Genomic DNA, 22,294 nt, shown 5'->3' with positions numbered 1-22,294 from the left:
TGAGAACACCATCGAAGGTAGTATATGTTTCACAACACCCGTTCAATGTAATAGGTATAGAGGTTGAGGAAGAGGTAATAATAGTAATGATAGACCCAATTGATTGCACTAATTTAACGAGCCGCATAAGGTTTAAAGGACTATATGCGTCTCAAATCAATTAAATTGAAGATCATGAATCACACGAACAGTTGTGCCATAGCAATTCACATTGTCAAAAAAGGAAATATTTTCTGGTCGCCTGATTACCTTCAGAGATAGTGAGTGTGGGGTGGGCCCAGACGTCTGATTGGGAAGAAGGTGTGGCGATGCGATAAAAGAAATGGTGTGGTCTCGTCATGATGTTGCGACAATAATCTTACTCAAGAACAAGTTGCATTTTCTGACCACAACGGAGGTTTGTTTGAACACAAAACGTCTGCTTTGTGCACATATTCTGTCTAGAAGGCCGAGTCCACCAGAGCTTTTGGGACAAGAGCCCGACGAACGTTTTATTAAACAATTTGCCATTACGACAATTTTATTTTGAAGAGTTGAAGAGTTCTCAGCCAAACGGGTTATTCGAAGTGAATTGTGTACACCTTTCGTGCCATGTGAACCACCAGGATCTTTTTTGGGAATTTCTTTGAAGAATTTTTACAGTCAGAGACAGTGAAATTTCAGCCTGAATTTACTGTTTTTGAGCTGATCCACACATACAGTCAAAGCTGGTTATACGATTGGAGCTGCTACACGCACGCGGTGGTAGTGGTAAACCGCGTGAAGACGTATCAACAGTTTTGATTGGATGTGTGAATCAGCTGGAAAACGGTTGAAGCAAATTCAAGCTGAAATTGGACTGCCTCTGACTGTAGGAAGTTGTAAGATTTTTTTTGTAAAGAAATTTTAGAGTTTTGGGAAGTTAATTCCTAAATATTCTTAAATTTTTAGAATTTTGACAACTTATAAGATCTTGGGGAATTTTACAAAATTTTATTCTAAAAATAGGCGGGGATGTACCAACGATTGGAATTTTTGTTTAGTTTGAAGTTTTATGTTTAAAATAAAATGTAGAAATTTGAAGAACGATTAAATGGAATCATAAAACGAAGTGACTATTTGCATCCGGGTGGAAATATAGTCATATAAAGACTAGGTGCACCCAAATCCAACGAAATTCACGATTTTATTACAGTCAGAGGCAGTGAATTTTCAGCATTAATCTGCTTCAGCTGTTATACTTGCTCATACTATTGAAGTCAAACCATATAAATGCGTACAAACAGATTTGATGGTTTGTGGGGATCAGCTGAAAAACAGCTGAACGAAATTACTGCTGAAAATTCGCTGCCTCTAACTGCATAAAAGAAAAACGTTACAACTTCACTGGAAAAACAAGTTCGTTTTAGCATGGCTTTAAACAAATGAAAATATGTCTTTGAAGCTCAGAAAATTTATTTTTCCTTTAACAAATGGGAACACTACTAAATGAGGATAATACTCTGTTGGAGTTTAGCTACACTCTTTTTCCTTTTTACAAAGCGTAAGGATTCCATAAAATTTTCCTCTGTTCAAAATGTAACACAGACGTTAATTGATCGTTCGATTGTAGTTTTGTAGCAACAAAATGGCTCAATTCCAGAGGATTTTTCACTTTTACAAAATTTAACAGAAAAGCTAACAGAATGATTACAAGGGATTTCCCCTTTTTCGAAACGTAACGAAAAGACTAAATTCCAGAGCATTTTTCCCTTTTACAAAATGTAACGCAAAAGGCTACATTCCGGTGGATTTTTCCTTTCACAAAATGTTACGGAAAACTAAGTTCCAGAGGATTTTTCCATTTTACAAAATGTGACAGAGACGCTATTATAACGAATCCAGAGGATTTTTCCATTTTACAAAACGTAACGAAAAGACTAAAGTCCATTGGATTTTACCCTTGAACAAAGCGAAACGAAAAGGCTACATTCCAGTGGATTTACATGTTTACTGTTGAAATGATGTAATGTATAACTGATCATATGGACCTCAATGTATAAGACAAGAAGTAAAATAAACGTAACTGTCGTGAGAAGCACTGAAAAGAAGAGTTGTGTTCATGGTGTATCTCTGTGTTAAAAGCGAAATTACAACATTTACAAAGCGTAAAGTTTAATGGAATGATTCCAGGGAATTTCCTCTTCACAAAATGTGAAGAATACTGTCACTAATTGATCAGTCGAGATTGTTGTGTCCCGTTTACAAAACGTACCGAAAAGGTTAAATTAAAGAGGATTTAACCCTTTTACAAAATGTAACGCAAAAAGCTACATTACGGTGGATTTTCGTTTATACAAAAAGTAACGAAAAAGCTCAATTCCACTGGATTTTCCCTTTTACAAAATGTTACGAAAAGGCTAATGGAATGATTCCAAGGATTTCTTCTTTTTACAAAATGTAACAGAGATGCTAATTGATCGATCGAGTGTACACTTCCTTTACCATATTGTTGAATAGATTCAAATACATAATTTACATAAAAAACGTGATTTCTATGGATTTTGTTGAAGTGGTCTTTCTATGTCTATTTGCACCCAGGTGCAAAAAGCATCTACCATCTTAAAAGTAATTTTCCGAGTATAATAATAATGTGGTCCACCAATGGCTTCCGGCGGTGTGATAGATAAAGAGTCCATTTTCTGCAGTTGTAAGTCATTCGAATTGTAAATTATTATTTTTTGTGTGACCTATTTGCGACGGGATTTTTGTTATTTTGCTAAGAGCATCCATTGAACTTAGACAAAGGTGCAGATATACCGTTACCCATGTCTGTACTGGTTTACTGTGCTCGACTCACATTTTCATGTAAACTTAGATTTAAAAAATTTATATTACGTTAATACCTCCATAAATACGAATAAAATTCATGACGACACTGCAGAAGTAAATCCGATTTAAAAGTATAAACGAATTTCCTTTTCGTTACCCTCTTAAAAGCAACCCATGCTCTCTATATTTACCCAACTCCGAGAAAAATCCCACTGACTTCAAATACATAAACAAAAAATGCACTTACGGAAAATGCACATTTCGAAACAAAAGTTGAGAGAGAACGACAACGAGAAACAAAAATAAAAAAAAAGAACGAAAATCCATTCGCGCCAATTGTAATTAAATTGTTAATCATTACTCTTACTTGCCCGGATTGTATACATACAACTGTAATTAGGAAAAGTTGTTCCCTCTGAAAGGTTTCTCTAAAATGCAAAACTGCGACAAATAATTTACGGGATTTTTTTCTCTCGTTTTTTTTTTGTTTTTCGTGTCTGTTCAATTTTCCATTTAATGACTATTTTCGTTGTACATAACACGGGGCGTACAGCTACCATGCCAACTTCCATCTTTACGGAATTTGCTGTAGATTATTATATCTCTCTGTTGGTTGATGTAGCTATGATGTAGCTATGGTGCACTTTACAAAATTCCATGGATGAAGTTGACTAGGAACTAATACATGTTACGAGGGGGAATCAGGGGATCTGCCGGCGAAAATGGGTAAAAGGATTTCTTGAATATAACCGAACTATGAAAGGTATGGTGTTATTTTGTATGTGTGCACTGTTCGTTGAAAGTGTAAATAATTTTCGTTGCAATTTTAAACCTTCCGTCCCATCACTTACTGGGGGAACGTCAGACATTTTATAAATGAGTAGTAAGCAGTGAACTCTGTGTGCTTTACTGGCGTTAAAATTCACTCACATACATCAGAGATGGTTTCGGGTTAAAAGTGTTACGGTATTTGTACAGTTCAGGCAATATAGAAAATTGCGACAAAAAATAAATAAATTTTTCTCGTTCTTATTATTGTTATGGAGTCTTCGGTTTATGACTGTGAAAATTTACGCGTCGTTTGCGATAGATAGGACGACAAATAACTGAAGTAAAAAAAAATATTTGAATATTAGTGTCACTTACCATAGAAACGGGAATATTGGCGGACTGTTTGGTTCCATTCCGTAATGTACAATATCCCATGGGTGTATGCATTGGTATACCGGATGGGACGTACGTCTGACTCGGTGGCGTACCCTGATGCGAGAGCAGTCCTCGAGTCGGACTGTTGGTGTCTATCGTTGATATATGTTGCCGTCGTCTGATGTAGTCAATCTGAGACAGTATGTTACGGTTATATGTCGGGTGACTAAAGTAATTATTTGATGGTTAAATTAGAGGGACTATATTTGGGATTTTCGTAAATTTTCCCGTATTTGTACAGAAATTCACACATTTGCACATATTTTCCCATACTTTTCGCGATTTTTCCCAAATTTTTAAGTTTTCTCAGAATTTCTCAAAACTTTCCAGAATTTCCCAAATTTTTCCACTATTTTCCCACATTTTCACATACAGAGGACGACTTTCAATTTTGTGCAATATTTCGATTCAGCTGTTTGATCATCTGGTCCCACAAACAAACAAACAAAGTCAGTTATCGTTAAAACAACAAATACACTCTCTTTATTACTAGTGATAATAAACAGACCACTGTTGCCATTCTACTCCCGATTATAAGATTAACTGACTTTGTTTGTTTACATGGACCAGCTGGTCAAACAGATGAATCCAAATAGCGCACAACATTGAAAGTCTGACACTGTATTTTCCTAAATTTTCACAAATTTTCCAGAATTTCCCACATTTTTAAATATTTCCCCAAATTTTTCCACTATTTTCCCACATTTTCACATACAGAGGACGACTTTCAATTTTGTGCAATATTTCGATTCAGCTGTTTGATCATCTGGTCCCACAAACAAACAAACAAAGTCAGTTATCGTTAAAACAACAAATACACTCTCTTTATTACTAGTGATAATAAACAGACCACTGTTGCCATTCTACTCCCGATTATAAGATTAACTGACTTTGTTTGTTTACATGGACCAGCTGGTCAAACAGATGAATCCAAATAGCGCACAACATTGAAAGTCTGACACTGTATTTTCCTAAATTTTCACAAATTTTCCAGAATTTCCCACATTTTTAAATATTTCCCCAAATTTTTCCACTATTTTCCCACATTTTCACATACAGAGGACGACTTTCAATTTTGTGCAATATTTCGATTCAGCTGTTTGATCATCTGGTCCCACAAACAAACAAACAAAGTCAGTTATCGTTAAAACAACAAATACACTCTCTTTATTACTAGTGATAATAAACAGACCACTGTTGCCATTCTACTCCCGATTATAAGATTAACTGACTTTGTTTGTTTACATGGACCAGCTGGTCAAACAGATGAATCCAAATAGCGCACAACATTGAAAGTCTGACACTGTATTTTCCTAAATTTTCACAAATTTTCCAGAATTTCCCACATTTTTAAATATTTCCCCAAATTTTTCCACTATTTTCCCACATTTTCACATACAGAGGACGACTTTCAATTTTGTGCAATATTTCGATTCAGCTGTTTGATCATCTGGTCCCACAAACAAACAAACAAAGTCAGTTATCGTTAAAACAACAAATACACTCTCTTTATTACTAGTGATAATAAACAGACCACTGTTGCCATTCTACTCCCGATTATAAGATTAACTGACTTTGTTTGTTTACATGGACCAGCTGGTCAAACAGATGAATCCAAATAGCGCACAACATTGAAAGTCTGACACTGTATTTTCCTAAATTTTCACAAATTTTCCAGAATTTCCCACATTTTTAAATATTTCCCCAAATTTTTCCACTATTTTCCCACATTTTCACATACAGAGGACGACTTTCAATTTTGTGCAATATTTCGATTCAGCTGTTTGATCATCTGGTCCCACAAACAAACAAACAAAGTCAGTTATCGTTAAAACAACAAATACACTCTCTTTATTACTAGTGATAATAAACAGACCACTGTTGCCATTCTACTCCCGATTATAAGATTAACTGACTTTGTTTGTTTACATGGACCAGCTGGTCAAACAGATGAATCCAAATACCGCAGAGAATTTTCACAATTTTTTTCTATATTTCCCCAAACTTTCATAAATTTTCTAAATTTTCCCAAAAGTAAAATTCAGGAAAATAAACGAAAAATTGAAAAATTCAAGAAAAATTTGAGAAATTTTTTTACCAAAAAAAGTGCCTGTTAAATGGTAAATATCCGTTCATTTGTTTCCTACGAAGAGCATCGTGCTTACAACACTTATTGTGGAGAGGTCGCATTAAAAGTGAATCTTACATATTGCAACAATACAATTCGATTATCCTAATTGTGTCGCCGAATTCTCCACAATAAATTTCTAATCTTTCGCTACTCAAAGTGGCGGCCAGCCTCGCAATTCACTATCAACGGGATATTATTTTTACAATCAATTTCAATTAGGACGACGATCGAATTGACATTTTTACATTGATTTGACCCCATAAAAAGAAACCCGAAATGTAGTACAAAGTTGTCACCCCTTTCTTGTGTCGCTAAAGCAAAAACAGAAATTGAAATGGAAATTTGACTTGAGTCGATTTGAAGACTGAACGCGTTCAACTGAAATGTAACACGGTAGGAGGGTTAGACTCTGTGCGTTTTTTTTAATTCTCGTTTTTTTGTTGTTGTTGTTGTCGTTGTTGAAAAATACATTTCCAGAGAATATAATAATGCCGAACCATAAGCCTATAGATTTAATTAAAAATCTCCCTTTTCACAAAATCGAAATCAATTAAATTTTCTCGAAAAAGAAAACACTTTCAGCAAATAAATCATCCAATCAACACCTTTCGTTTTCCTCTTAAAATTCTCGAACGAAAATACGAACTTTACACCTTTTAAAGCACCAAGTCCTCATTAAATTAATTTAATTACTTTACTCACAAAATATATACAATATTCTCGTCGTCGTCGACCCACCCCTCCATTCTGAACAATAGTCCATAATAGTCATCAACCCTCCATTCCCGTTCAAATATGTCTGCTGTTGTTTATGTTTAAATTTAAATGCTAAGAAAATTTTAGTTGGAAAATGAAGATGTGTAACTAGTACAACTGGAGCGAATATGGTGGCAGAAATTGATTGAAACCCTTGTTAATTTGAGGTAACCTTCTTTTTCGGCAATAAAAAGCAAATAACACACAATTCATCTGCGGGCTGGTTGTGTTACTCTATAGTCTATATACTACTCAGCACAGCACAAACAGAAATTATTTTTTTGTTAAAATGTATTTTCCGAGCATCATATCGTCGTATACACTGAAAGCTGTCTCACAGCTCGAGTGAGGTACACATAAACTGATAGAAATTTACGCTTTTTCAATTTAATTATCGATAAAATTTGGCGAAAAACGATGACCCCTTCCCCATTAGTCATATTTAAATGTCGGTCCTGTCGAATATGGTTTGAAGGATACGGCAATCGTATACGAGTGGGTATCGTATAACAAAATAACACATGAAACTAATCTAATGGAATATACACACAAACACAGTCCAAGTGATATAAAAAGGGAAAAATTGGTTATCGACATACCTGATCATCCGAGTCCATTGTATCTGGTATGATATCTGGATTTTTTTCATCACTTTCATTGCCGTCAATTTCTTTGCTACCGATACTCTTATCACTCGGTCCCGGTGACCCCTCGCCGGTAATATTCCCCTGTGAGATTTCCTTTCGTTTACGGCGTTTGCCACATGGGACTCTTAATGCTAGTATGATGGCCAATCCACCAATTACAATGGCAGCTGCCAATCCAATAACCACTGATAGCATTGGGGTGAGTGCAAGTACTGACCGTGGTCGTTCTGTGAGTGGATATACATATTGTAGATATATGAAAGGTGGGGTGGGTGTATGTGTTTATATTAATGTGAAGAAATGGCCACGTTTCCAGAAAATCATAAAATAAACGAGATTCGATACAATGGGCAAAAATGTACCCCCCGCAACAGCAAAACATATATTGCAAATGATTTATTGGTTTTTCGTTTTGTAAGCTAATACTTTACTGTTGAGCATTGTTTTGTATTAAAAAATTGTTCGATTTGTGTACAGCAGAGCATTACAGTGCCACACAAACGGTCCCGATATTATATTGTTAGATTAAATAATAAATACACCGACGAAAATCCCGGACTGAACGCTGAATCGCCACGACATAGTACAAATATACAATAACGGTTCAATTTGCGAAAGGCAAATTTTAGGGACCTGGATAGTATCCAGTGGATGTACATGACCAGTTGACTTCATGGAATGAACACAATGAATTTCATGTCAGAGCACATTCGATATTTATATACGAACTGATTACATTCAAACATGGTGCTTGCCGCTCCTACTACAGAAATAAATTGTCAAATTTGTAAACAGTTGCCCTACGTAGGTTTGGATTTTGGAATTTACTAAGTCGTGGTCATACCTAACGCTTTTTCGCTTTTTGGTTTATTTTAAAGCAATCCAGGCACTTCATTGTCATTTGGTGAGACACATCCAAATTGCACTTGATTTTCCAAACTTTTTTTTAAGTTGTTGAAAAGTTACAAGCGACACTATAGTGGGACACGTAAATATAGAAAATCCTTTTTCACACAATAACCTCCTCGAATTCGTTTCGATTCAGTCGAAGAAAATTCTTGAAAATCAACGGAAAATCCGTAAAAATTGTGTAAAAAAGCATAAAAATCCTATGAAATTGATCCTTTCGAATCCTAGAAAATCCTTTGAGGATTTTATTTTAGAAATTCCTGTTGCACCTCGACCACTATTGATTCCCATTAGTTCAGTCCAATATCCCGACAACAAGGACAATTGAGTTCGAAATGCTTTTTCTCTGTGCTTAGCTTATTAGTTTAGGAACAAATAATGTTATTTGGTTTCAATGTTTGCTTTGAATCATTAAACATTGCGACAAAACATGTTTCCATAAATCGTTAGTAGAAAGAAAAGGTAAACTGATTTATATATTCCACTATGCACACGCATGACATAATAAACAAATGGCGGAGTGGAAAATAATGAAAACACAATTATGCAAAGAATATTTAATTTTATGAAAAAAAAAGTCTGCGCTCACAAAAGACTCACCTTTTTCAGATGTTAATTGTTTTTCCGGTAAACGTAACATTGCCGTTTGTAGTATGGTCGGATCCGATCTGCCTTTTCCATTAAAGGCATACACCGAAACGATGTAGGCATGTCCAGCTTCCAGATTTGACACAGCAAAACGGGGTTCCGGTGAGGTGTAATTGACTTTTAATTCCTGTTAGAAAGAACATGAAATTTTTGTAAATTTTTTTTTTGTCCATACAATAGTCACTCTTACTTCTTTGAAGCTTACTTGTTATTCACAGGGATAAAATGAGAAATTCCAACATTAGAAATTCGTTCGAATTATAATTTTTAATTTTTCCCCGAGGTAAGCAGAACGTTTTTCATGTGTGAGTTTTGTGAAATAAAAAAGGAAATGACAGGGGTGTGTACAATATAACAATATGTTGATTTTGTTCCCGCTTTCGGTTACACTTTGGGAGAGAAAATGCATATTGTCTGTCCTGTCAAAAAAGAGGGGAGAAAATATATACGTTCTCCTCCGAACTGTCATCAGACAAAACGTTAACCAAACGTCATTTTCTCATGACTTTTTGAGTGGATAAGGAAAATCACACCTCGCAAACATTATTACTTTTTTCAAATCTGGACATTTCAGGGAAACAGCTACAGTTAGAGACAGTGACATTTCAGCATGAAATTGCTTCAGCTGTTTTTCAGCTGTTATGTCACTCAGTATCATAATATGCAAAATGCCTCTGTGGCACTAGTGCGTAAATTGACGTTTGTAAAAAATGAAGATCTCTCTGCTGTACATAAAATCCTGTTGCTAACACGTTAGTAAATAGAGGTTTTGCTCATACGATGTCACATCTATTGCGCAAAACATCCCCATTTACTAACTAGTTAGCAAAATAACTATTTACTGCGAACAATGTTTTACAGTCAGAAGTAGTGAAATTTGCTAGAGCTGATCCACACATACAATCAAACCGTGCAAAGACTTCTATCCCCCATTATGTATGAAGTCGAGAGAAAAGTGAAGCTCTAAAATAGTTAAACCTAAGGCTCGTGATCCCGGAAAGTTAATAGTCGTGTCAGTGTTCGTTGCGTTGTTTCAATCGTAAACAAATATGTCAACTTAATCTTTTGAGTGCCCATTCCTCGTATCTTTTATAGGCTCAGGTAATAATTGCTGCTTACGATATAAAATCCTGTCACCATTTATATTCTACCAACACAAAATGTCTCAGTCATCCCTGGGTTTATATTCCGTTTTTTTTTTAATTTGTTACGAATCCGATTTTGTCAAAAACAAAACATAATTCCAACATCATCGTCTCATATTTACCACCTAAAGTTGTGCATTTTTATATGTCGGTGTCTGGGTCAATATGTCATTTGGGCGAATAAAAACAAAGTCGTTGGATACAGTGTCTACGGAGGAATGACTTATATATGTACGGGAAGCTATTATAGGACACATATAAAAAAACGAAACTTATAAGGAATCGTAAAATAAACTTTGCGAAAAGACTCCGATAGTGATATTGAAGACGTATATCTTTTCTGTTGCGAATTAAATTCTGTCTTAATTACAATATAAAAGAATGTCTAGACAGGTCAGAGCGAAGAGAGAGAGAGAGGAAAAATACCGTATTTTCTCAAAGTGCAATTAAATTTCGAGTAAACAACTTTTTGTTAAACACAGTTTTATCTTCTACTTCTTCTTTGGTTTTTTTTTTGTGATTTCAAGAAAAAGGCAATAAAATACCGGCATCACACACCGACCAACGAAAAAAAAAAAAAATAAGAAAAAAATACACCGCCCCTGTGAACGCATATTTATCATAGTAATTAAATGAAAATAAAAAGAAAAGAAAAAAGAACGAAAAAAAAAGTTAATTAACAAATAAATGCTTGTCGCAATAAAACTCCCCGATTAAATTAAATTAAATTTATGTCTCTCACCTGTGTATGCATATCCTTCACTTCCAACATAAACGATTGCTTCATTCCACCGTTAAAACCATCGGCACATTTAACACTTAACGATGTTGTTGAAATGTTTGTTATTGTACAATTATGCACTTGATCAGGTCGCCCTGAAACAAACACTTATTTAATTAATTTTTTTTTACAAATCTGTTCAGTTCAAGTGTGGTACGTATAGGTATAGTTATAATACAAAATCGTGCGCATTGATATTGATAAAAACAAAATCTGTCTCTCTTAATTGGATTAAATTAATGAATTAAATTAAATGAAAAGTGGAAAATGGGAGATAATGGCGATCATTCGTATGGCTGTTATACTAACAGCAAAAATAAAAAATAAAAATTTAACTTCTAGCTCTGTATTCAATCCAATTCATTCTTTTCATTGAGGCATGACATGACAAACAACATTATGACACTGTACAGTAATGTCGATATTGCAGGTGTTTATATTGTGTATCACATTGAAGTTTTTTTTATATTTCGACGAGTCTTCCGTTAGCAGCTTGCGCCGAGGGCAAGTTTTGCAACCACGCAATTCAAAACTACAATCTCCGAACCATTAGTGTATTTAACCGCGAAGAGTAACGGGTTTCAACGCCACTGTCATTTGACGGAATAAGAGTTTCCAGATTGGCAGCGAGTAAAAAAGTTTACTGCATACGATGAGAATGCATTAGTGTTAAGAAACGAATGGGTCGTGAAGGAATTTTCACTCACATGTTTTACATTAAGAAAAACATTCAAAATAGACCAATGCACACACGGGCTATGTCTATCTGCTATGGATTGAAATGCTGGGAGTGTATAAGAACCACCTCACTATTGCATATCGAACACATCGTGAGCTGATTAAAATTGTCAACAAACGGCAATAGTGTCAAAAGATTGATCTCAAATCTTGTACTTCATTTGCTTTGAACATGCTTTGAAGTCGTTATCGATAACAGATATTAGCCGTCCATAACACAGGCTAAGCAGTTATGTTTACTGTAATTTGACTTTGATTGAAAACATTTTGGTTATTCTATTTTTGAAAGTTGTTAATTTGAGCTGGACAGCCAGCGGCGCAGACGAAAAACTTTTAATTTTGAATAAAAGCAATATGTCTTCAACTCATTGTAATTACACCGTCGATTTCAATAGTAACATTGTCCTGGGGGACTATTCACCCAAAATTTGATTGGTAATCACCTCAAAGTCAAGTATAAATTGCCATCATCATTCTCCTTCATTTTACCCGTAATTTCTTGTCATGTTATCTCTGATATGATCAAACCTTCATTGCTATGCGATCTACCGTTTATTTGATGAAATACGCTCAGACGTTCAGTATAAGCACTAGTCGGTGGTTTCTATTCTTCATACTATTTTCGTTAGAATTCTTACTGCGTTCAATGTTGTTGAACCCGTGTAAAGTACTAGAATTTGATATTTAGCTGGAATACTCCTGTTTGCTGTCGATTTCAAGTTTTTACTTTTTGTTAGTTTATCAAGAACTATTTGGCGAATTAAGTAAATGAAAAACTTTTTTCGCCTGTAGTCGTCTCGGATATGGAACCATTCACATTTATTTAACGCATAAATATTTATTGAAAATTATTCTCGGTTTCGCCAGTTCATTTTTTTCTCTGTCCAATTTTTCTTATTTATTTCTTTGCCATTTCATTTTTTTTTTTTTCCTTTCTTTGAGAGAAATGATGTAAGCTGCCTGCGTAAGATTGTTTTATACTGGCTTTTATGCTACACAAGAGTTCATTAAAAAGGTCTATTTTCCATTTACAAGACCATAGAATACCATGCTATCATATTACATGCTTTTCACATTGATTTTCTTGTTATATTTTGTGTCCCGGCCCTGCTTATACGTTCAATTTATTACCAAAAACAATGCCTTAAGCCTTGGAGCTATTTTGATGAAGTGGTGTATTTCGAAACGAAATTTTTCACTTTTTATTATTTTCTAATTTTACCTTTGAACTGATGTTGATTGCTTTTTACTCAGTCAAATTGAATTATTTTTTACAGTGACACTCAGTCGGTAGAAAATTCATTTTCGCATGGAAAAATATTTTCTGTTTATTTATACGTTTTTTGTGGGATATTCTCACTTGATATGATGCGAGATGATGATTAAGGAAACAGATAAATTAAAGAATAATTTTCAATTAAAGTTTATTTACTGTGTAAGTGACCGGAATCGTTTAACGAATTTGTATGGAGAGTACATGGAGATGGTAAAACACCGAAAACTCACAAGCAGTTTTGTGTTGATGGTATTGACAATTACGCTGCATTTTCCACTGTAATCAGATATTAAGCACGGACTAAAAAAATGGAAAACGAAGCATAGCTGTCAATCCCATCAACGCAAAATGGCTCTTGTGTTTTTGGTCTAAACCAACCTACCTATACTACGGTCCTACGGTTAGTGCCATATACATACACTGCACGCACACAGATTTTTTAAATGTGCCAAATTAGCAGTCATTTGGCATATGTTTTCATTGCCTTTATGAGTATCGCTCAAAATTTTTAGACATGCAGCGACCTCTGTTTCGCTGCTATAACTTGCTGACATTGCAACAGTGATTAGATCATTTGAGTGTTGGGGAAATTCCATTTTAAGTAATGAAGACTTGAAACAAATCGAATGCCTGATAAAGTGAGAACACACGGTAAGAATATAAATATCGACGATGTCTTAAAAAATCTTAAAGTGTTACTAAGACTGTCCGATATTCCCTAAAATTTTCCTGAATTCCATTAAATCTTTAATTGCCCTAAAATCTCTCAGAATTCGCTAAAATTTCCCAAAACTCGCTAAAATTACCCAATATTCGCTAAAATTACCCGAAATTCGCTAAGTTCACCAAATCAACTTTAGAGCCTGGTCCAATATTTTATCCTCTTGTTCTGGAATTTTCAATGGATTTAATTAACTTTAGTCTATAAGAAGGGATTAGCCAGAATTAATGAGCTCAGACGAAATCGCCGAACCCAAAAAATTATACCGAATAAATAATAGAAATAGAATAACTTCAATTAGATAATCTCTGAAAACCGAAATAAGAGGAAAAGCATGAGTGTTCGGCCATGCACATCTGAATCCGTTTAAAGAATTTAACACAAAAGGATGGTCGGACTGAGAAGCATGGCCGAATACTGGTGATTTTACCCTACCACGCAGATTTGACGCGAAGTAAGAATTTTTTGGAAGTTCTGTCGAAACAAAAATGTTTTTTCAATACTCTCTCAAACCCTCACCGCCTGAACCTTCTACAGACGGCTCTCATCTGTTATCGACAACAACAGTAATAGTAAACGACAAGCTCTGACTAATGAGTCTTTTATAGCAAAAAGCATGTTCGAAACAAATGAAGTAAAAGATTTTTGAAATCAATATATGAAAATCTTCGATCAAATGAAGTAATAGATTAGATAGTAAAACTTTTACTATGCTTGCCGTCTGTGACAGGTTAACAGTTTGTATGCTAGTATTGGTTTTTACGACCTTCAGTCCTACTACAGCTGTGATCACTAAACGATTACTTGGCAAAGCGATTTGAATGGAAATAATTGTTTTTATTGTAGTCCGATAGCAGTTCAAAATGCTGTAAAATAAAAACAGAAAAAAAACCTGTACGAGGATGCACTTAACACGTTTCATTTTCGAAAAATAATTTCCCCCACACACACTCACTCGTCCCACTGGTAATGTGTATAGTTTCGATAAATAACAAATTTATTTTTGGTCACATTGTTTTCAACTGTTCCCCATACAAATGAATGCAAAATCGCCACGCAATGAAAATTTATTCGAAGCAATCGAAAATCATATAATGTGAATTCAACCCCGGATAATTATGTTAATTTCAAAGTCACACAAATTTTCCGATTCAATCCAGATGTTGCAAGACTAGCTACCGTAAACCGTTTTAAAACCAGCTGCTATCAACGATTATGAGTACAGACTACATTATGCTTCAATAACTAAAAGTTCATATGAAGTTGGAATTCACAAAGCGTAACGAGAAAATTGGAAAAAGAATTTTGTAAAGCGTAAGCAACTTTGTATTGTATGTATGGATGGATACATATATATGATGTACGATGCCTCGTTGTTGAGGAGCATATAACCGATACAAATACGAAAAATAAAAGAAGAAGAAAAATTGTGTACAGTGAAAGAGAAGTAAAGTTTCGTATATCAAGCAAAGTAAATCCATATTTCTCGTCGTATTCAAACAACTTCTTTGAAATTACAATTTCTTTTTTTTTCTTCGTAATATAATTTTTTTGTTATAAAAACCATAAACTCATACTATAGCCCATACCAGTCTTGATTACATACTTTTTCTTATGCTTCATATTATATCAAAGGGTGAAATTCAAATTGTTTTTCCATTACATCGAATTCACTTTCTTGACAAATAAAAAATAATAAGAAAATAAAGTCTATAGCTTTTTGCTATTGTTAACAAGAGCCAGACGCAATCTGACTCACAAGCGAACGTACAATGTTTTTCCATAATAGACTTTTGATACCTTATGTAAATAGAAAATTGGTCGTACATATATAGATATGGTCGGGCGTGTGGGAATATATACGTATATTGTGTGATGTGAAAGAGGGTCTACTACGAAGTGGATATATTATGTGTGTTTTCAGTTCAAGTGTGACAAAATGGATTTTTTTTTCTTCGGTATAGAGTGGAAAAATAATTCTTTCATTTTAACATTTGAAACCTTTTCGTTGATTCGATTTTTGATATGTCGGCAAAATATCTGTCTATTATGCAAATTTTTTTCTCCCGCTTCTACATTTCTTTCTTCTTTTTTTTTCTTCTTCTTCACTGAAATAATGTAAAGGTCTAGGAGACATTTTATTGAAGCCTTGTGTTCATTGTTGGTGAAATAAAAATAAATTATTTTGGCATTTTATTGCTGATATTCGCAGGTAGGTCAAAATTGTATTTTATGGGGTGTGAATGGTGTGTATATATCTATCTCGATATATATTTTGCCATATAGTTTTCGCATAGAATAATTGCGGATGGCCTTATTCACTGTTGACTTTTGAGCAATTCAATATTTCAAAATAATTGTATGGCATTGTCACATTCAGAGAGCGATTTGTGGGAGAAGTGTGTCTGTTTTGTAGCACAGAACCGGGTGGCACATTAAAAAGTAATTTCTTTTCTAAGCAAAAGTGGTATGGCGAGAACGATTGTGAGGGTTGGAGCCAACTTGTTCTATACACGTTGGAAGAGATTGCAGCTAACAAAATAACGTTAGAAAGTTTTCACATTTAATAAACTCTTTCACTTACATTCATGAATAGTTTAATGCAGAAACCGAACGTGTCACCTTAGCGAATTATAAGAGAAATGAAATTTCATTGATTTCGCTTATATTTAAAAAGGTTTTCGATGTTTTTTGGTTTGATTTATCAAAAAAAAACCTACCCACCGTCAGCCTATTTGAAACAGAACTAAATAAATGAAATTTCATTTTTCTTAAAATTCACATGTTTCTGACATTTTGAAGCGCTATTACCTCTATTCGATGTCAACTCTACCGATAAAGTACGAATCACCATTTCATTGAAAGATGTCGATGTCCACAAAGCTAATGTCAACCGAAAAATATTTAATCTTTTCGACGGACTTCTGCACAGTCCTGAGGTCATGTGCTATACAATATCATTTTATTTGACTAAAATCCGTCGAGTAAAAGAATTATTTATTTTTCTGTTGACACCGGGTTTGTTGCAGCGACATCTTTCGAAAAATAGTGAAACATACTCTACCAGATAGAATTGAGAAAAGAGATGCTGTAATCCCTCTCCTAAACACACGACACACGATCGTTTTCATTGAATGCATATTTGGATGTTGAAAAATTTGCTTAAGTTTTCTGAAATTAAGATTCCAATCGTTTTTTGGTAAAATTGTGAAAATTTTGAAAATTGGTAAATTGGAGAATTTGGTTACGTCAGGAAAATCTCCGTGCCCCTTCATAAGACTTATATTGAACAGTGTGAACAGAGTATTGAACAGAATTTATCAGCATCACATGTTTATATAACGTAGTGACATAAACACTTGCACAAGAGCATACTCGTCAAGCATACATACAATAAATTTGCTCTACCAAATTAACCTTTTCACAGGTTATGGGCCCAGTACGCTTCCACTGCTCTAAAATTCACAAACGTCTTTAGGTCTTTACCTTTAGTTTGGTGTGGTAAAGTTCAAACTATCTGAAACCGTAATTTCTACGATTTCAGGTTGGTTAGATTTTTTTTAAATTTCAATCGAATCAAATGCCAATAAAAGTGAGTCTTTTGTTGAAATTTTGGTCAGTCCATATTTAAAATATTTTTTTTCCTGTCAACCGATTTCGTTTCATTACATGAAGATAATCCGCCCGTGAGGCTAAAATAAATGTGCCAAACATAGCCCGAAAAATCGGAAAATAAAAAATCATCACGCATTTACCACTAATATAGTCACAGACAAGCACAATATTATGCTGACATGATTCGATTATAAAATGGCCACATATCCTATAATTCCGAAAGTGTACATAAACCGCAACAGTTCACGATGGAACGAAAATAAAATAAATAAAAAATTAAAAAATCGGGGGCCATTATTATAACGAAAATATAAATAAATCAATTAAATTTTGTCAAAAACTTTAAATTTACATAGAAAAAAGATCACAGAGAAAGAGAGAGAGAGAGAGAGAGAGACCGCCCGAAAATTGTGTATGATAATTAAAAAACAATTATATCGTATGACACAGCATTGCATAATTAAAATACAACCATCAAGAGTGGTAAACCCATTAATAACGAAAAATAATAATACACAACCTAATAACCGATAATATTTCAATGTGCCACCCCCTTTTTACCCGATCAAGCCACCACACAACTAAAATGCCAAAAACCCTTTTTATTGAAACATTATTTAATAATATCTATGAAAGTATACACACTATACACACATAGAGATTCAATTGTGTAGGCCTTCGCCATATACACTACCCCACCCCACTCGCCCCCACTGCCCACGAAATGTATTCACATGCAATAGTGATGGCGGTTCTAACAATGAGAATAAATAATCCAATTAAGCAACAACAGACAAAACTACAATATAATTAATTGTAAATAACAAAAATAATTAATTATACCTGCTGCTATCACATGAAAAGCGCAAGGTATCCTTTGTCTTCCGATTCGGTTTGTTGCAACACATAATAGCGTACCATAATCCAACTCTGTCATAGGTGTGTATGTCACAATAGACGACGTACCTGTACATATTTTTGGGGAATAAATAGATAGATGGTTGTTAGTTGTCTCAGGAATGTTTGTTGTATGTATACCATTGGATCGGCAGGGATATAAATGGTATACGGTATGGGTATGTGTATAGGAGGATAAATTTAAATTGTGCATGGCTGTTTGAGAAATGGAACATCTGTTTCAGACAAGTTTTTGTTGATTGCGAAAAAAATCCAACAACAACAACCGACTGCACTTGATACACATTGGGCTATTTCTAATTTTATTTAGTTTTCATGTCGATGCGGAACTTACGGCACTTAATTAATTAAAACATCTCGGGTGCAGGTAAAATGGCCAATGACAATGACAATACATTCGCATACAAAGCTGATTTTTTTTTTGTTGCTGCTGAAAGCAATGATTTATCTATGGAGTAGTCAGTTATTGAATCAAGAGCAGAGGCGAGACAAAATGTGTGATATGGCAGGCACACGAACGTTATTAGTTTTTGGTTGAGCGTTAAAAATAATTCAATTTACCGATATTTTTATCGAATTGGCAGCAATTTTATGGAAATAACGGTCGAGTCCTTTCAAATATTTGTAAAGGGAAGAATTACAATCGAGGACTAATTAATAAAAAAAACAATTTTCTTGAATTTTCGCACATTTTCTAAAAACAAATTGGGTTAATTTGAAAAAAATTTAGCAAATGTAGCAAAATGTTCATCTTTAGAAAACACTATTTAACAGAGTTTTTAACGTCATTGGTGTCCCCAGTCAATGAAAAGCTTCCCAGTCCATGTTCGACCCCAGTGAAAACAAATGCATGTAAAATGTCATTGACTGGAAATACTTAATTGACTGACTTATTATCCGTAACGAGAAAATGTTTTCCCAAAAATAGTCCCTGACAGCAATGATGAAAAGAATAATGCCTCGAGAACAATTTACCGTAGTCATAATCTGGCTTTGTATGGAACTGACATTGAAGATCTGGAGGATGGCTCAGGGAAGTTTTAAAAGAAGTTATAATGGAATGGAAAGAAAAATCGGCACCGGAACGGTGAACTAAACATTGCTTCTACAATCAGACAATCTTTGGTTGACTGTTTTTCCATTTTACCCAATGCATCAGTCAATGCAACGAAAAAAGGAATTTTTGGGGTATTTTAAGCTGTAAACGTTAGCGGAACATTTGTCAGCACATAAATAAAACAAAACGTCTATCTCTCTACCTGAACGTGTGACGTGATTGGTTGCAACATCTATACTTTCGGCTGAATTATTGAATGTCCACTTGAATTCGACATCCGATGGATTTGCGTCGACCATACATTTGATTTGGGCTTGTTCCTGTTTTGCCACACCGTAGATGGGTTTCTGATTGCGAACACATGTCGGTGCATCTGCATGAAAAAGAATTAAAACTTGTGAATTGATTTTTCGGGTTGTTTTTCCTCTCAATTTTTGATGCTTTTAGTGAACTTTCATCCACGTTCAGCAGCAAGAGTAATTTATTTGGGACATGTACGTTCAACGAATTGAATTCCGTAGTATTTGCGAAGTTTGGTCGATATTCACGACATTAGAGTAAGTGTGCCTCAGAATTTTAATGAGCGGATGGACCAGTGACAAATACACCGCGAATGAGGACAAGTGGTCAGAGTTTTTTCTGAACTTTTGACGATACTAAAGTCTGAATCGACTTTCTAAAAACTCTTTGAGATACTTCCGCGCTGGATTGTTTCGCACATTGTCACTTTCCATTTTATAGATATCGGGAATATATCTTGGTACGAGCTAAACCTCCAACTCCAAACCTGTTCGTTGTTGGATAAAATTGAAGCGATGTCTACATTTTTTTAAACACTTTTTTTTAGCGAAAATGGGGATCGTGTCGGTCACATTACATTTTCTGTGCAATTTTCTTCGTTCAACGAAAATGTCGCATTTTATAAAAGCACCAACTTTTCATCGTATTAAATATTCGTCCACAAAACAAAACTTCGTTGGCGCTAAAACTTTAGTTGATTTTAAAGCTTAGACACAAAAACGAGGTATTTAGTTTGGAACTTTGCAGACAACTCAGTTTTGGTTTTGATGTGGTTTATAGAATACGACATATAATGGGACTCGAAAATTTTAGTTACACCTTTAATTTGATGGTAAACAGGATCAGGAGTCCCTGTGAGGTAAAACTTTGCACAATGGGTAAGATTGAAAATTAAAGGTCAGGAACAAAAGAAAAGTCGGCAATGCTTTCGGATGGAAAGTTTTTAACCAGAAACTCCTTTTGATTATAGTCCCACGTTTCAACTAATGAAACTTTTGTGAAATGTATTCATCCGAATAAAGGGAAGGAGTGGTCGATGTCTAAATGCAAACTGCTCATAAGAATTATTTGAAATCGACATCTCGTTTCTAACCCACTCACACATGAATTGTTCAATATAAAAACGGTACATGTGACACATTTGCGAATTTTAAGAAAAATGAAATTTGATTTATCGAGTTGAACAACATTTATCTTATAATTCGCTAATGTGACACGTTTCTACATTCAACTATGTTAGGTAGTTATTTAGTTCGAGTGGATGAAGCAAAGCTTCAGCACTGGGCCTGTTATGCGTACCCACAGGGTTACCTAAATCCTATATGTACGATTTAGATAACATTATAACATAAAATTACTGGGCGGAAGGCTTCAGATTATGTTGTATGGGAGAATGTAGGCTCCAAAGCTTTTTGCTCTGGCTGAGATGTAGGCAGGACATTTGCATAACAAATGTTCGCCAGATTCTACGTCTCCACAGTTGTTGCACAAGCTGCTTGGGGCTAGGCCTATAGTGTGCATGTGCCTGTTTAGGGAGCAGTGTCCAGTTAGAATGGATGTTACTCTTCTGATGTTTTTCCTGCTAAGTGAGAGGAGATAGTGTTACTTAATGCAATTTTTTGATTGTCTAGCTTGGTTCGTTGAGTCCCAGTGCTGTTTGAACTTTTTGTTTTTCCATTTGCTGATTAGGTTTGCGTAGAACGATGGTCCTTTTAAGAAGGGTTCCGGTCCGCAGACAGGTTTTAATTGCTCCAGCTTTTGCTAGAGTGTCAGCGATTTCGTTGACTTGAATGTTGCTATGGCCTGGAACCCAGACTATTTTAACCGAGTTATGCATTCACATGCCCCCAAATAATCCTTTGGACTGCAACTTTATCGTTTAGCAATTATTTTCCACGTACTATACGCAACTACGAAAAAACTTACAAGAACTTTATTTGTTGCATAAAACTCTTCGGTACACAATGAAAAAGTCGCCCTTTTCTGTAGTTGCGGCATACATGTATTTCGTTGCAAAGAAAAAATGTGTCGTTAAGATTCGAATACGAAATTGTAAACGATTTGCAAAGAAAATGGGGAGTTAGTCCATGTATATTATGTGGTTATTATGTATCGCCAATGTTATGGGTATTCTCTCTCAGTATCAATTTCAATCTTTATTTGGCAAAATATAAGAGCAAGAACTAAAAACCAGATTTTGGTTGGAAAGTCTTTTATCAACTGTACGCTTTTGGACTTCGTTTGGTTTTCTTTTCTTGTTCTGTTTTTTTTTCGCATAAGATAAGTTATTGTAGTTGGTTGGGTGATGTAAAAAAGAATCGGATAAAAGATAAATCTTAAATATTTTCTCGGTTAAAATCGTCCGAAATGGCAATCGAACTGAACCATTGATACGTACAAATCCTGAGGATAAATACGATATTTCATATTGACCAGAACATTCTACGAAATTGCAGCAAAATAAGTTTGAAAGATTTTTTTGTGTGTGTGTTTTTGAGGATAGATAAAGAAATCCAATGCGTACAAACTACAAACATTGGCTTTGTCTTTGTTCTTCATTGTGATGGAATGAACTAGTAGTGAATCGATGGTTTTATAAGCTGCGTATATCTTTGTTGACGTTACCTCTCTAACAGTGCACGATTGACAAAACACT

At 34.7% G+C, this 22,294-nt stretch overlaps 1 protein-coding gene across 1 annotated transcript in view; it reads right to left on the bottom strand.

The window, feature by feature from the left end:
• The window catches only part of LOC119069471 (sialoadhesin), a 47,903-nt gene that overhangs the window by 5,448 nt on the left and 20,161 nt on the right, over window positions 1–22,294 (bottom strand). Inside the window, exons 10-15 of the mRNA XM_037173525.1 lie at window positions 19,541–19,711; window positions 18,207–18,329; window positions 10,975–11,108; window positions 9,040–9,214; window positions 7,483–7,757; window positions 3,937–4,128 (exon numbers count right to left, since the gene is read on the bottom strand). Of these exons, the coding sequence (XP_037029420.1) occupies window positions 3,937–4,128; window positions 7,483–7,757; window positions 9,040–9,214; window positions 10,975–11,108; window positions 18,207–18,329; window positions 19,541–19,711 (1,070 nt within the window). The remainder of the gene's footprint in view (window positions 1–3,936; window positions 4,129–7,482; window positions 7,758–9,039; window positions 9,215–10,974; window positions 11,109–18,206; window positions 18,330–19,540; window positions 19,712–22,294) is intronic.

The sequence above is a fragment of the Bradysia coprophila genome (assembly GCF_014529535.1).
Source record: "Bradysia coprophila strain Holo2 chromosome X unlocalized genomic scaffold, BU_Bcop_v1 contig_35, whole genome shotgun sequence".
NCBI lineage: Eukaryota > Metazoa > Arthropoda > Insecta > Diptera > Sciaridae > Bradysia > Bradysia coprophila.
This window is presented reverse-complemented; position numbering and strand designations above follow the sequence as displayed.